This window comes from Euprymna scolopes, chromosome 26 (assembly GCF_053919585.1).
Source record: "Euprymna scolopes isolate OS-2025 chromosome 26, ASM5391958v1, whole genome shotgun sequence".
NCBI classification, from domain to species: Eukaryota; Metazoa; Mollusca; class Cephalopoda; order Sepiida; family Sepiolidae; genus Euprymna; species Euprymna scolopes.
In genome coordinates, this window is record NC_136507.1 from 51,775,622 (window position 1) to 51,791,228 (window position 15,607).

Here is a 15,607-nt window from a genome sequence, read left to right on the forward strand (position 1 = left end):
TTAGGTGATGTGCTTTTTTTTTCGGGTATGTGATAGAGTTGGATTGAATTAAAGTTATATTCTTTTATATAGATTTACTTTTTTCAGAAATGTTAGTATTTTGTTGGAATTTATTTTTTTAAATAGTTTTTTCATACTGTTGACATTGTAATAATTTTTCCGGATATGTGCGAGATTGCCACAATCCAAAAGAAAGTGTTTTACTGTAAAAGGTTCTTGGCATGAAAACATTCAGGTCTTCTTTTTTTTGCAGGAAGGAGTGGATTATGTGCATGTGTCTTATGCGAATACGGGACAAAATCACTTCCTCTCTACGTAATCTTCTGGCATCTGGTAATCGTTTTTCTATTGTGGGTTTGATCTTGAAAAGTTTGTTATTTGGACAGTTATTCCATCTTTCTTGCCATTTCTTCATAATGAGATTATTTATTTATTGTTTGTAGTCAGAGTGTAGAATTTTTATATTGCTTTTATTGAGTTTTAAAGCATTTTTTGGCAGCTATGTCAGTTTTTTCATTGCCCTGAATTCCAAAATGACTGGGGATCCAGCAGAATTTGATACTTTTGTTTTGTGAAAGAGTGTTTATTTTTTGTAATAGTTTGATGAATAGCGAGTTATTTAAATTTTTTTTCTTTAAGGATTCGAGTACCGATAGGGAGTCTGAAAAAATTATAAATTTGTTGTGGGTGAGGTCAGTAATTAGGTCTAGTGCCATATCTAAGGTTGCGGCTTCTGCACTAAAAATTGAGACATGGTCTGGTAGTCTCTTCTGTAAGGTAATATTAGTGAATACGACTCCGCATCCGGTTCTGTTGCTGTCTTTGGAGCCATCTGTGTATAGGTATTGATGGTTTAGGTATTTTTCCTGAATAATAAGGAGTTTTTCTTGATAGGTTAGCGGATGGGTTTGATTTTTTGGCAGGTTATTTAATTCAAAGATAATTTCAAATTGTTTTAGTAGCCAGGGTGGAAGGCTTAGTTGGTTGATATTATGGATGTTGGTGATTGTGATACCTGCATCTTCTACTAGTGGTTTTGTACGGAGACAAAAAGGTTTTATAGTTTTTACTTTTTGGTCATATAGATTTTGGTAATTCGGATTGAAGGTACAGTTACAGGCTGGATTTGTTGGTTGTGATTTTTTCCTATCATAGAGCGAGTAATCTAGTGAGTTTGCAATGCAGTCATAAGTAGGATTGTCTGGACAAGAGAGAATTTTGGTCAAGTATTGCAAGGCTAGTTTGTCGCGTCGAATTGATAATGAGGGTTCATTGGCTTCTGCATAGAGACTATCGATGGGGGAAGTTCGGAAGGCTCCCAGCGCAAGCCTGAGGCCCTGATGTTGAATGGTGTCCAATACCTTTATGTAAGACTTTCTGGTGGCACCGTAAATGAAGCTGCCATAATCTAGTTTTGATCGCACTAGCAATCTATATAACTTTAATAGGGTTTGTCTGTCCGCTCCCCAATCTCTGTGGGCAATGACCCGCATTAGCTGAAGAGTTTTATTACATTTTTAAGGTGTTTTATGTGAGGGATGAATGTAAGTTTTTTGTCTAGTATTAACCCTAAGAATTTATGTTTATTTACAACAGGAATCAGAATATCATCTAGTTTTAAAAGAGGATCTGGGTGCAGTTTTCTTAGTTGACAAAAGTGCATACATTTTGTTTTGTTAATGGAAAATTTGAAGCCATTCTTAGTTGTCCATTTTTTTATTTTGTCAATTCATTGTTGAAGTTGACGCTCAATTATATGGATATGTCTCGAGCTGTATGCAATTAAAAAAATCATCAACATATAGAGAGCAATCCACGCCTTGGTTTTTCCTTGATGTCCAAGAGGCATGTTCCTACATGGACATCGAATAGTCTATTGTTGATGAAGATGGGTAGTCTTCCTTTCACTCCAGCTTCTTTGAGATCTTTCATGATGCTGTACCTCCATATGGTGTCATACGCCTTTTCAAGATCAAAGAAAATAACAGTCATATCCTTTTTTTAGACAAATGAATTTCTGATGAAAGTTTCTAAATTAATGGTCTGTTGTGCTCCGATGTTTTCGGAAGCCACATTGAAAATTAGTTATTATTTTATTTGTTTCCAGAAACCAAATTAATCTGGTGTTTACCATTCTCTCCATGATCTTACACATGCAGTTTGTTAGAGCTATGGGGCGATAATTGGAGGGGTCAGATGCATCCTTTCCTGATTTTGGTATAGGAATGACTGTGGCTTGTTTCCATATGGCTGGAAGATTGCCATTGAGCCAGATGTCATTATAAATAGAAATACTTTAATGGTTCATCTGGTAGTTGTTTTAGAAATTCATATCTTATCAGGTCCCTCAGCTGTATTGTTGGCTTTTTTTTTAATGAATCCATCCTTCAGATGGTTTTAAAAACGTTCATGGATGGTAAAAGGTTTGTTGTATTTTCCTCATTACTACTTTTAAAGTTCAGTTTGTTTTTTTTCTGATTCCTGTTTAATGATCTGGAATTTTTTATTGTAAGTTTTAGACAATGAATTATTTGCAATAGTATCTGCAAGCAGGTTTACCATGTTCTCTTTTTTAGTTATTTTATTACTGTTTATACAGAAGTGGTTGAAAGGGGAACTGGTGTTTTTTCCTGATATTTTCTGAATCATATTCCATACAGTTTTGTCTTTGGTGGTGTTATTGATTTTAGACACAAAATTCTTCCATGATTTCCTTTTGGCTTCTTTTATTGTTTGGCGTGCTTTAGCCCTGCATATTTTAAAGTTGTTTAAATTCTAAGTAGTTGGTTGATTGTTGAATTTTCTTAATACAGCACATCGGAGCTTGATAGTCTTTTTACAGTCATTATTACGATTATACTTGGTTGATGATTTTGTTTTAGGAATGCATTCTTCTGCTATTGAGATAAGGGTTTTTGTAAAATGAGTGATCGGGTCTTTCTCACGTTTTCCAGGTAGGAGTTTGTGTTTGCATAATAATTTGAATTTCTTCCAGTTAGCTTTTTTAAGGTTCCAGCAAGGAATTTTTTAGATTATTTCAGGATCAAAGTGTTCTAATGTTATTGGGAAGTGATCACTTCCACAGGTATCCACATGCACTGTCCAATTGTAATCTATAAAGATACTAGGATCACTTATAGGGAGGTCAATTGCTGAGAACGAGTTTGTAGCGGAGTGAATAAAGGTTGGTTCTTTGTTGTTATATATGCATAGGTTGTTGTTGATAATATTTTCTATAGTGATTCCTTTTCTGTCTGTGTTTGAGCATCCCCAACTAACATTATGACTATTATGATTATTAAAGTCACCTAATAAGAAGAAGGAGTGAGGGAGTTGGTTGATGAGTTTTTCTATTTCAGTTTCATCTATTGGGTCATTTGGAGGCAGGTAGATGGAGCAAATTGTGACCGTTCTATGTAGGGTGGTTGTGACAGCAATTGCCTGTAAGTTAGTTTGTAGATTTATGAGGTTTTGTTAATGAGAATGGATGTTCCTCTAGAAGCTCTATTTGGGTTATTTGTTGTGTAGTTGTATTCAGTAAAACTTTGGAGATTGATATTTTCAGATGGTTTTAAAAAGGTTTCTTGTCGGCATATTATTGTGGGGCATAGATCGGATATTAGTAGAAGTAATTCATTCCAGTTGGCTTTTATACCTCTGCAATTCCATTGGCTTATTTTGTTGACCATAGTTTAAATTTTATGTATTTGATTTCCCTTTGTCTTGAAAATAGGGTGTTTTTTAGGGGGGGGGGAAGTTTTGTCTTCTATTTCCATTGTTTCCAAGGAGGTTTTAAATTTATTTTGGTCTGTAGTTCTTGTATTTGAATCATTGAACTGTTTCGTGTGCGTTTGTGTATTTGTGAGCTTTTTATCGTTGGTAGATTCAGTTTATGTTTCCATGGCTTCTGGTTCTTTGTGTTCAATTGGTTTGTTAGCTTTTATTCTTGATTTATCTCTGGGTTTAGAGCTTGAGCGAGATTGTGACATCCGTTACATTTTGCTCTTTAAATTTGAACGGATTTCGTCGATGGAGTAAAGTGAAAGTTCAGAGCTTTTCACCACTCCTTTGCATATGTTTAGTGTTTTGTGGGGGTATGTTTTTATTTTTATATTATCAAAAAGTTTCCATTTTAAAAGTTCATCTGTCTGTGTTTTAGTAAAAAATTTCTATCAGAAGAGTACCATTTCTTAATTTTTTGACTAGTTTAGGTTTGACCCTTTCTGATAGTATTTTTTCTATCTCCAGTTGACTCCATTACTATAAAGTTTGGATAGTTATCTGGTTTCTCGTCTGAACTGTCTAAAAATCTTTTTTTACTCATAATGACAGCAACATTCTGGGTTGCTAAGTCTGATGATATATTTGCATCTAAAACAATTTTTTAATTTTGAAAAAAAAATGCACATAGTTAAAAAAGACCTTACAGACAGAAAAGACACCACTAATTTTGGTGAACAATTTTACCTAGACATTTGGGTTCAGATCCTGTCCAATTGTCATTCAGTCGACACATCCGGCGTTGAGGACCTTGCAACTGAAAACCATGGTCACAGGTATAGATGGCAACACTGTTGACAGATACATCTGCGGTCACTCTGCCATTCATGGGATCAGACAAGGGTGGGCAAGTAAACGCTGTGAATAGAACAAAAATGGTAAGGCAAAAAACATGTTAATAATTCACTGCTAAAATCACATGTAATGACACGTAACGTCATTTACATGATTCAAGAAAATATTTACTTTTTAACCAAAGCTTTGTTTTTAATTTGCATTTATAGTTTCTATACCATATACTTTCAGATCGGTGCAAAAGTTCTTGCCGGTTTGTAGAAGGGACATTTTAAACCATTGTACGAAGTGCCTTCAATAAGTTTCCAGACTTTTTTGTATAAGCATTTAAAATTGTTGTAGACTCTTGAAAATTCAGTATGTTATTGCTATACATCTTATGAGATGACTGACCAATTTTTATGATTTCAAAGGTTCAAATGAACAGCTACAGCAGAAATTGGAATACATCCTACTAAAGCCAGATTGTAACAGCTGGTGAATTTCACAAACGCAATCTGGACGTGATGACACTTTAGAAGAACGATATGCCATAAAATTCTGTTTAAACTTGGGAAAATGCCACAGAAACGTATGGAATGCTTCAGACTGCTTTTGGACCATCTTGCATGAATCAAGCATCAGTTTTTGAGTGGTTTAAGAGATTCAAGGAAGGCAGAAAGTCAGAGAGATGATGAGAGGTGTGAGAGGAGTAAAGAAGTTAGAACACCAGAGTAGATTGGCCAAATAAAGAATTTCATGGATAAGAACCGGTGTGTGTCTATAGAAACAATAAGTGCACAGTTTGATGTCAGTGTAAGAATTATACACACAATTATTCCCAAGGAACCTTAGAGGCTGTCGTTATGAGACAATTGAGGAAATGAAAGAGGCAGTGATAAGAGTCATTGACATGCTCATGCAAAAGGACTACCATAAGGCCTCCTGAAGTTGTTGGAATGGTACGACAAGTGTGTTACAGATGGAGGAGATTACTTCAAAGGGTATTAGAGTTTTATGTGTGTACTATCAATAAAAGTGCTCATACAAAAAAGTCTGGAAACTATTGAAGGCATCTTAAGTTATTTTATGGTCATCACCATGATTAATTTAGAACTTTTTCTTTCAGATTATTAAAGCATCATTCACATTTTTCTGAAATATTTTTATCCATGTTGATCTGAAAAAAACTTCATTTAATCAGCAGAAAGAGACACCTCCCATCATGATAATGTTTGTCCTCACACAGCACTACCGCCCAAAGATCTAAGAGAATTTGGTTGGGAAATCTTGCCTCATCCTGCATAATCTCTTGATCTAGGTTCCTCAAATTATCACTTATTTCAAGAATTACAAAGCCATATAGATGATCTTAGGTTAAAATCATGAGGAGAAAGGTTGAACAAGTTAGATTCATATTTCACATCCAAACCTAAAAAATTTTACAAGCGAGGCATTAAGTTATAAAGAGCAAAGATCATTATTGTAATGAATAAAGATTTTTAAAAAGTTTTTAATTTTCAAGATGAAATTTTAAAATCGGCAAAATCTTTTGCACCAACCTGATAAAAAGGAAACAAAATGTAGATTATTATTTATTAAATCATGTGAAAGAATATTAATTTCCAAACAAAATGGTGTCATTTTGAGGACTTAAAATGATCTGGTTTCTAAAACATAACCATTTTAGTAGAACTACCCTGAAATCTTGATATATCCAAAGCGTTTTTATGGTTGGGGGGTATTACTAGTAAAACATTTGTAATAATATGATGCAGATAAGGAACATTGCAGCTTAGTAACATAGACAAAGTTAACTCAATTTGTATGAAAAAAAAAGTAATAATAATACTAAAACTCACGAGTATTATAATGAGAATTGGCAAAAAGCTCTTAGAAATATCTTTAAGAAAATTAAAAATTTTAACTGTTTTAAGGCAGTGTTCAAAAGTTTTAAGTAAAGAGAGGTTATCCATACTATAGCATGCAACATCATCTACACACATTTAAGGACATTTTATTCAAGAAAAAAAACCAAAAAAAAAACAACTCTTCTCTGATAATTGATATTTTATAATCCATGTGGCACAACAAACATAAAAAGAATCCACCCCGTCAGCATCGGATTTCAGTCCAAGAAAAGAAACCTGTAACAGAGGCAATTAAGGTATGGCCCCACCTATCCAAACCACATGTATCTGTGAACCATAAAAGCCTCAGAAAAGTTGACAGCATTTCGCAGCTTTCGGAAAAAGAAGGGTCTTTCAATGACTAATCCCTTCACACAAAAATCCAAGAACTCTCAAATGCTTAGAAAATATTTCGATAACTCACAACCCAGAGAATTCTTGAATTTACTCCTGTCCAACATTATAAGTAGTAGCCGACTACAAAACAAGAAAACTTTTGAAAACAGCCAAGAAATTTAAAAAAATAGAAAAAATATATATATACACAGGAGCAAAGAGAAATTGTCACCAACACACACACACACACACACACACACACACACACACACACACACACACAAAAATGTTGAAAAATTCAAAACCAGTAAAGCTTCACAAAACGTCAATAAAAATCAAATGACTATAAAACTACACAGGGGACGACTAACGTTTTTACAAAAAAAAAAAAAAAAAAATTGATCAAATATTATATTAAAAAAAATGATCAAAAGAATGAATGTTTCAAAAAAAAAAAAAAAAAAAAAAAGAAAGTCCATGAAATGAAATCAAAACAAAAATTAATAGGGGAAGATTAACGTTAAAACAAAAATATAAATAATAATAATAATATTAAAAAGTGATGATCAAAAGAATTTATGTTTAAAAAAGAGTGATTAATACTTAAGAATAATTGAAAGAAGAGAAAAAGAATTTTAAAAATAACTATTGTGCCAATGACCTGACTATATGACATTTGCTAGTGAGAGCAAATGTCACAAAAAAGGGGGTGGGGGGGACGAAATGTGGCACAATGATGTAGCCCCTTTTGAGGGAGCTGGAGGCTTCTACATTAATAAACTTTGTGCCTAACTTGGTCTGTACTTGTGAGGTACAGATGTGTTAAGCAGGTGCTTGTGATTTTGAAAATGTTCTGCTATGATTCAAGCCAAGAATGAGTTTGTTTAGGATATTGAACCAAAGCAAAACGATATAAGACCTTAGAATTTGAAAGGTCAAACCTGAAAGAACTCATGGATACAAAAACAAAACAATGTTTAAACGTTATGTATGAATGCCCCCTCTCTCTCTATTTCTCTCTTTCACTCCCCTTCTCTCTCTTTCAATGAAGAAAGAGAGAATTAAATATAATTCTATTGTTTTAAACAGTTGACGCTTGCATTCTGGAATCGGCGGACGTGACATAGCATGCGTCTGGTTTCAGCTGGTTTTTATAAAAATATGCTCATTGTTAAATCTTAAATAAATTATATTTTTATAAAAATGCATTTGTTCGCTATTTTGTATAAGCGTTAAATTCCAGCATGTCATTAATGCTGATGATGGAAAGATGTCTGTAACAACGCAATGAAGACAAGAAGTGACCCATGCCAGCCAGTTATAGCCGACGACATTTCGACTCGTTTTTGTCGATGTTTCCAACATGTGACTATTGTTTGGATATCATTGGATATCGTTTAATTCCCCTGATGTTCCTCAACCAAGTAACTCTCCCCGGGGAAGCGATAGTATCCAAAATTAATCCAAAATCCAAAATTAATCCAAAATCCAAAATTAATAAGAAAATAGTCAAAGTTGAATATAAAATTTTATGATTTTTAATAAAATATTTGCATCTTAACATTCAAAGATATTTTGTCTGTTTATTCAAAATTTCAAAAGTAATATTTTGAAACACAAAGTGGAGAGATTGGAAATCATAACATTTCTTTGATCTAACATCAATAAAGTTAACAATGGACAATGAGAAATATGATTCTTACTAAAATTCAATAACAATTTCTAAGATTAACCTAATGGACAATGAGGCAATTAACATCTGGGGAAAAATGGACCAGAAAACCAGAGATGTTATGACATATAACAAGTATTATGTAAACTTAGTATTGGAAGATAGAGTCTGTCAAATAAAATGAGGATGCATGAGGTTATTTTTTTTATTAATAATAATTTGTTGTTGAAAAACATGGTTATAAACTATTCCTGTTGAAGTAAGCAGGTTCAAACTAGCACCATTTTATCTTAACAGTTAAAAATAACACTTGTATCATACACAATTATGCAAGAGACAGAAACAATGAAGAACAATACACTGTCATTTTTTCCTGGTACAATACTTCCCCACATACACAATATTCTCTGTAACTATATATTAAATAATTCTAACTCTTTATGAATTATAAATTGTGAGAGAAAAAAAATGGGGAGATAATTGTTATTTTATATTTTGTTGTAAAAATGGAAATTTTGTTGCTTACGTTCACAGATTGGTTCAGTTCCTGTCCATGTTTGATTTTCTGTGCACTTCCGTTCCACTGATCCAATCAGCTTGAAATTATCATAGCAATAATATTTAACGCTAGAACCAAATGTGTTCTTACCGAATATAGCACCATTGTCAGGTCTGAGTAAAAGAGGACACATTTTAGCTGCAATTAAAAAAGAAAAGGAATATTTTTATCATTATGCGAGATAATAATAGGGTTTGAGAGAGGCCAAGTTTTAATTAATTGAGCATTATTATGCGTGAGGAGAAATAGTGGTTAAACAAATGGTATTTAAATTTTTTTTATACTAATGAGTCATGACTTATCCAGATTGAAAAGTCACTCGAGGATAAGGGTTAATTAGATTGTCAGTTGGATGATGACCAATACTACGAGATGATTGGAAACGATGTGCGGAAAAGATAGAATTTGATTATTTAAGAGGACAGTTGGATAAGTATTCGTTGATATTGGACATGAAAACAACCATGCTGTAGTCAACAGGAAAGCAGTCCCATAGTATTGTGTTCTACAAATGAGGTTCTTAAAAACAAACTGCTCAATTTGGTTTTCAAAACACAGAAAGAAAGGTAAGTTCTTTACAGTAGTGATGGTTGGTAGAACAGTCCTTGCTGTGAATCTTTTACAGTGAGAAAACAGATTAGAGCTCAGTCGAGCACATACTACGAAAATAATAAGAATAGAGAAAAACTTGTAACATCTCTTCTGTGGAAAAGGGGTTTATGGAAGAGAAGAGATTACTACTTCACTAGAAATCTATGATGCAACGGACCAACCTGGTTTGCAAAAGTAAATATGATGAATATTCAACATGTTTTCTACATTTATTATTCCAAGATAGGCTGCAGCTGTGACACATTACATTCAAGATGGCAACACATTTACCATGTGGAGTCCAGATTAAATCACCAAGATAAAATATTCTACTTTGTGGCTGGACCAGCACAGAATGTAACAGTTACTGGAGAGTTCCCATGATTTAACCATATCACCCTAAACGATTTAAATTATTAAAAAATCCCTGGAATAAACATTTAATGGCACTGTTTATTAAGTTGACGACACCTCTAATAATGACGGATGTTGGTGCTGTGTATAATGCTTCCCAATGGCAGAAGAAATGCAAAGAAGGAATGTTAAAAGAATAAACATCATTCCTCTCAGTTGACAACTTTATGAGAAGCAAAAAGAGCAATGGATCTAATGTATGAAGTCCACAAAAGATATGCTGAGAAAAAAATTCTTTAAACTTTGAACATAGGTAGAAGTTTGGTTACACCTTTGAAAATATTTCGATAGGTTAACTTTAAAATATTTGAAAACCAAAAAAATGTTATGAAATATAAATGATTAAAATGGTTTAAAAATAGTTTTTGGGAGACTTTCATCATTTAATAAAATGTTTTGTAACATTTTTTGGTTTTCAAATATTCTCAAATTAACTTTACAAAATGTTTTCAAAGATGTGACCAAACTCCTACTTAAAATTCACCCCAAACCATGCACATACACATTAACTTCAGACTTGCAACAACCATTTACAAGACTGGACATATCCTTTCTCTCTTCATGAGGAGCTGACTCCTCGGGGTTCATACCACCAGAAAAATGAAGAGTAAAAAGGAAAACTAAATAACATAGTCTCAGAAAAACAATTAAAAACAAAAACAAAAAAGATTTTAATCATTTAATAAAATATTTCACATGTTTTTGTTTTCAAATATTTTCATATAAATATACATATTTTCCATGAGAACTAAATAAAAATTTATGAGATTTTTTTTTTAATGGCAAACAGTTTATTTTGAAATCAAGAATCATTTTTTTTTTTTTTTTTTTTTTAATGAAAGGCATGATATTTAAGTGACTTTAGATACAGTGTCATGTTAAATTTATTCCTTTCAATTGATGCTATGATTGTGGCACTAAAAATATACCTGGTTCAAATGATATAACAAAATCTGGTTTATTATATTCACATCAATATAGAAATTTAAAAAACTTACGTTCACAAGATGACAGAGGCCCATCCCATTCACCATTTTTTTGGCATACTAATGACTCACGGCCAATTAATTTGTGTCCAACATTACAACGGAATTGGATCCTTGATCTATAAGTAAATTCACCTCCTTCCACACGTCCACCACGGATCTCACCAGGAGGATTACACCGCATGGCTGGAGAAAAAACAAAAAGATACATAAAATATTTTATAAAAACATGAGGTAAAAAAAGCTAAAAGTGCACTTTTTTTTGTTTTTCATACTAAAAAAAATTCATTTGTTCTATCATTAGATAGAATATCACAGATAGATATAGATAGAATATCACAAAAATACTAAGCAAAAACGGAAATACATTTGTTTGTTTTTTGCTCAAAATAACTTGTTAGAGAGGGTTGAAAGAGATGAGGTACCAATTTACTATACAATTAAGAAAGCAAAGAGGTAACAGCAATAGAAAAGAGAAATGACAAACACAGATGACCAGTTAAACATGATAGGATACCAAGTTTTATTTCACCAAGAAAAAGCAGTACATTGTATGGCAATGAAAATCTTGTATCAGAATCATCTGGAGCAAGAATGGGCATTTTGCAGGGTTGAAATTCTTGTGTCACTGAGGTAGGATGATATGCCTCAGGTTAATCAGTCGTTTAGACAGAAGCTGATGCTGTAAACTTGTATCCGGACATCGACAAGTGCTGGAACTGATAGCTAGACATCAGTGGACACTGGAAAGGGTAGCTATGTGTCAGTGAGCACGGGAATGGGTAGCTGGGTGTCAAGGGCTGCTGGAGCCAGTGATTGGAAATTCAGGAGTTGCAGTAATATGCTGGAGGCTGCAGAATTGAGCTGAAGCTGCTAGAAACTGCAGGAGTGAGTTGAAGCTACTCAGAACTGCAGGAGTGAGCTGAAGAATCTGAGAACAGCAGGAGTCAGCTGAAAGTCGCTGAGGAATGCAGGAGTCAGCTGAAAGTCGCTGAGGAATGCAGGAGTCAGCTGAAAGTCGCTGAGGAATGCAGGAGTCAGCTGAAGTCGCTGAGGAATGCAGGAGTCAGCTGAAGTCGCTGAGGAATGCAGGAGTCAGCTTAAGACGCTGGAAGCTGCAGGAGTGAGCTTAAGACGCTGGAAACTGCAGGAGTGAACTTAAGCTGTTGGAAGCTGCAGGGGTAAGCTGAAGATGCTGGAAGCTGCAGGGGTGAGCTGAAGATGCTGGAAGCTGCAGGAGTGAGTTGGAGTCGCTGGAATCGGTGTTGCAGGAAGATGGAGTCGAAGCAAGAGCAGGCTGGTGTGGAATATCGTGAGAGGGAGTCCCAGGAGGCAGGCAGTAGTAGAGAGTGTAGTGAGTATTGCATTCAGGTAGTTTGTGAATCTCCTTAATAGTTTGAAGAGCTCTGAAAAGGGCTGGTTGGGTACTACCGTTGCTGCCTCTGGTTCCCATGATGACTGGCTGGCCGACTTGACAAGAGTCAAGATGGGAATTAGAGTTTCCTAGCTCTTGAACAAACTGGAAATTTACTGTGAAGTCGCTGGCTTCATGGGAAACCATTCGTGCTACAGGCGAGGGTGTTGTTAAACGAACTATGACTATAATTAATTTTGGAGTCAGATTTCTTACAGACAAAAATGTCTTAACATTTATTGCCTGTATATATTTTCTTCTCTGTCCAAAATAAAAGTATGTTACTTTTGCTTAGTTACTGAAAATTGAATTTTGTGTTTTTCCTTTGTTGTTTGAAAAAGGGTTGTTGCTATTTTTAACAGGGGTGGTTATGACATATTTCAAGGAGTGCCAGTTCTCTGCCAACAACATATTTGTGCCGTTTTAATGTAAACAAAAAAGTGGTAACATAAGATCACAGCAAATTATAAGAATAGTGAATTATTTTTTTCAAATATCAAAGATTCATACTTTTTTCCTTAAACAAAAACATTTAATACTTAATCTCTCATGTATATTAAACAAAAACAAAGATGCATTTGTTTTTTCTTGAACTAAAAAAAAACATTTTTTTTAACATACCAAAAATGTTTTCTCCTTAAACTAGAAAACATTTAATGATTTCTTTTGACCTAATATCTCAAGCATACTAAAGAAAAACAAATGTGTATTTATTAATTTTTATTTATTGCAGACTATTATCCTCATCCGTTTCTTAGTTGTTTCACGACGTTTCGACGTTTCAACGTTTCTTAGTTGTTTCACGACGTTTCTGGCCTTCATCAGGTGGTAACCATGATGGATATATATATTTGTCTTTCCCATAAACATTTAATTTTTTTTAACATATCAAACGTACGTTTTTTTTTCCTTGCATTAAAATAAACATTTTTTACCTAATATCTCAAAAATACATCTTTTTAAAATTGTAAGGTGGCCTCTCTTAGCTAAATATTTTTCCCATTGCAAGCCTATCATCTGAATTATTCAACTACACATCCCATTAAACATATAGCATTCTGCATATCTACACTACTACCTTGCCTACTTACTTTGGATTTAGTGGTTCTGTTTTATAGCACATCACCACTTACATGAGTTATTGAAGAGAAAACATTTGTCACCTAAAAGAAAAGGACTGATTATTAGTCTGGCTTTTTGCCACATCAAGCCTTTCAGGGTTATTAAATGCCAAAAAACTATTTTCTAAACTGTCTAAACTGCATAAAATAAACATCTGCAATTAATTCAGTACAATTTCTGCTTGGATGATTTGATGTTGCTATAGTATCCATTAGGCCAATGGTGCCATCATACCACAAAAAGGAATTTGTTAATTCTTGTCTTTAAAGAGAATTTTATGGTTTTTAGTTTAAAATGTTATGCTTACGTTTGCATGACATATCCAATCCTGTCCATGTGGAATTTTGTCCATTGCATTTTGCCAAATGGTGCCCCAGGTGAAAAAAGCCAGGAATGCAAGTGTAGGCAAGGATAGCACCATCTACATAGGCAGGTCGCTTAAGGGATGCGTTGTACCGTGCATCTTGAATATTCGGAGGTAAACCACAGTAATTTGGTTTTACTGAAAAAAAAACAAAAAAACATAGTTTCTTTGATTCATTACAGGTGATATTTATGACAGATTTTGGATTATCATCAGTAGCCTATAATCATTAGTAACTTATAATCATCAGAAGTCTATGGTCATTAGTAATTTATGATCATCAGTATTAGTATCCTAAGATGATTTATGATTATCAGTATTAGTATCCTAAGATCATTAACAACTTATGATCATTATTAGCCTATCATTAGCAGCCTTTGCTCATTAATAACCTATGATCATTAATAATTTATAATCATTAATATCCTATGATCATCATCAGCAGTCTATGATCATCAGTAAACTATGATCATTAATAACATATGGCAACAGAAACTGAAAATATTTCTTCTTCCTTGTGTACATTTTCAAGAATTCAAATCTTCCAACAATTTATAAACCGAAATAATTCACATTAAACAGAAAAAAACATAAAGAACACGTACATACGCAGGTGGGGGTTTTATGATCCCATGTACCATTCGGATTACAAGACTGAATCTCGGATCCAATCAACTGCATTCCATCAGCACAAGAGTAAATGATATGACGGACCGGTGAGTTCTCCACCCTTGCATGTCCATTCTCAATATGGCCAGGTTCGCCACACATTTCATTCAATGTTTCACGATTTACTGAAAAAGAAAAGAAAAAGCATTTTAAAAATTTCGGAAAATTGTTCGAAATTTCAAATTTACAAAAGAAACATGCATTGCCGAGCTTTGGGTAAATAAAGACATATATTATGTCAACTAACAAAACCTGACTAAAATATCACACATCATTAAATGAAATGTGATATTTTAGTCATATTATGGCAGTTCTTGCAACCAAGCTGCTACCAAAACGTCAAGCTCAGCATTCCTTTGGATCCCTTCAGAAAAACCAAGAAGGAATTCTGACGATTGAGCCAACCAGGATCTTTATATTTTTAGTTCATATCTCCTATGTCCTCGAGAGTCAGCAGTGATCACTCTGATTCCTATAGATGAGAGGCATGAAAGAAACAAGAATGAAAAGGAATTTCCGGAGGTATAGATAAGAATGAAAAAAGATATCCATTAAGAATGGAGATGAGAGTGAAATAATCTTTAGAATGAAAATACAAAAAAAAGATGTCAAAAAAAGTATTTCAATTAACCTTTGCAATCCATTGCTGGTCCTCTCCATTTGCCATGATAACACCATGCTTCAGAGAGACCGATTTGTTGGTAACCTTTGCTGCATTTGTACTGCACTTTGCTCATTTCAGGGAATTGCTTTTTGTCAGAAGAGGACGTGTAAAATGTTGCATGGGATACTGTTGGAGGCATACCACACTGCTCTACAAAAAAAATAAAAAGCACTTAATAAAAGAAATACCAATTTTTACCACATTTATCTCTTGCGAGTCAAGGTTACACAAAAATAAGCTGTTTTATAAAAGAAAAAAAATTTTGGTTAGATATAAAATCTTGGAAGATTTTAAAAGAAATGTTGTCAATTTACTTATTATGAAAACAAATATCAACTGCTTAAAATATGAG

At 33.7% G+C, this 15,607-nt stretch overlaps 1 protein-coding gene across 1 annotated transcript in view; it reads right to left on the reverse strand.

Moving 5' to 3' along the window:
* LOC145248040 (protein lev-9-like) overlaps positions 1-15,607 on the reverse strand; it is a 62,017-nt gene that overhangs the window by 15,762 nt on the left and 30,648 nt on the right. Inside the window, exons 4-9 of the mRNA XM_080109770.1 lie at positions 15,223-15,405; positions 14,528-14,716; positions 13,866-14,060; positions 11,035-11,208; positions 8,999-9,169; positions 4,468-4,638 (exon numbers count right to left, since the gene is read on the reverse strand). Coding sequence (XP_079965896.1) covers positions 4,468-4,638; positions 8,999-9,169; positions 11,035-11,208; positions 13,866-14,060; positions 14,528-14,716; positions 15,223-15,405 — 1,083 coding nt within the window. The remainder of the gene's footprint in view (positions 1-4,467; positions 4,639-8,998; positions 9,170-11,034; positions 11,209-13,865; positions 14,061-14,527; positions 14,717-15,222; positions 15,406-15,607) is intronic.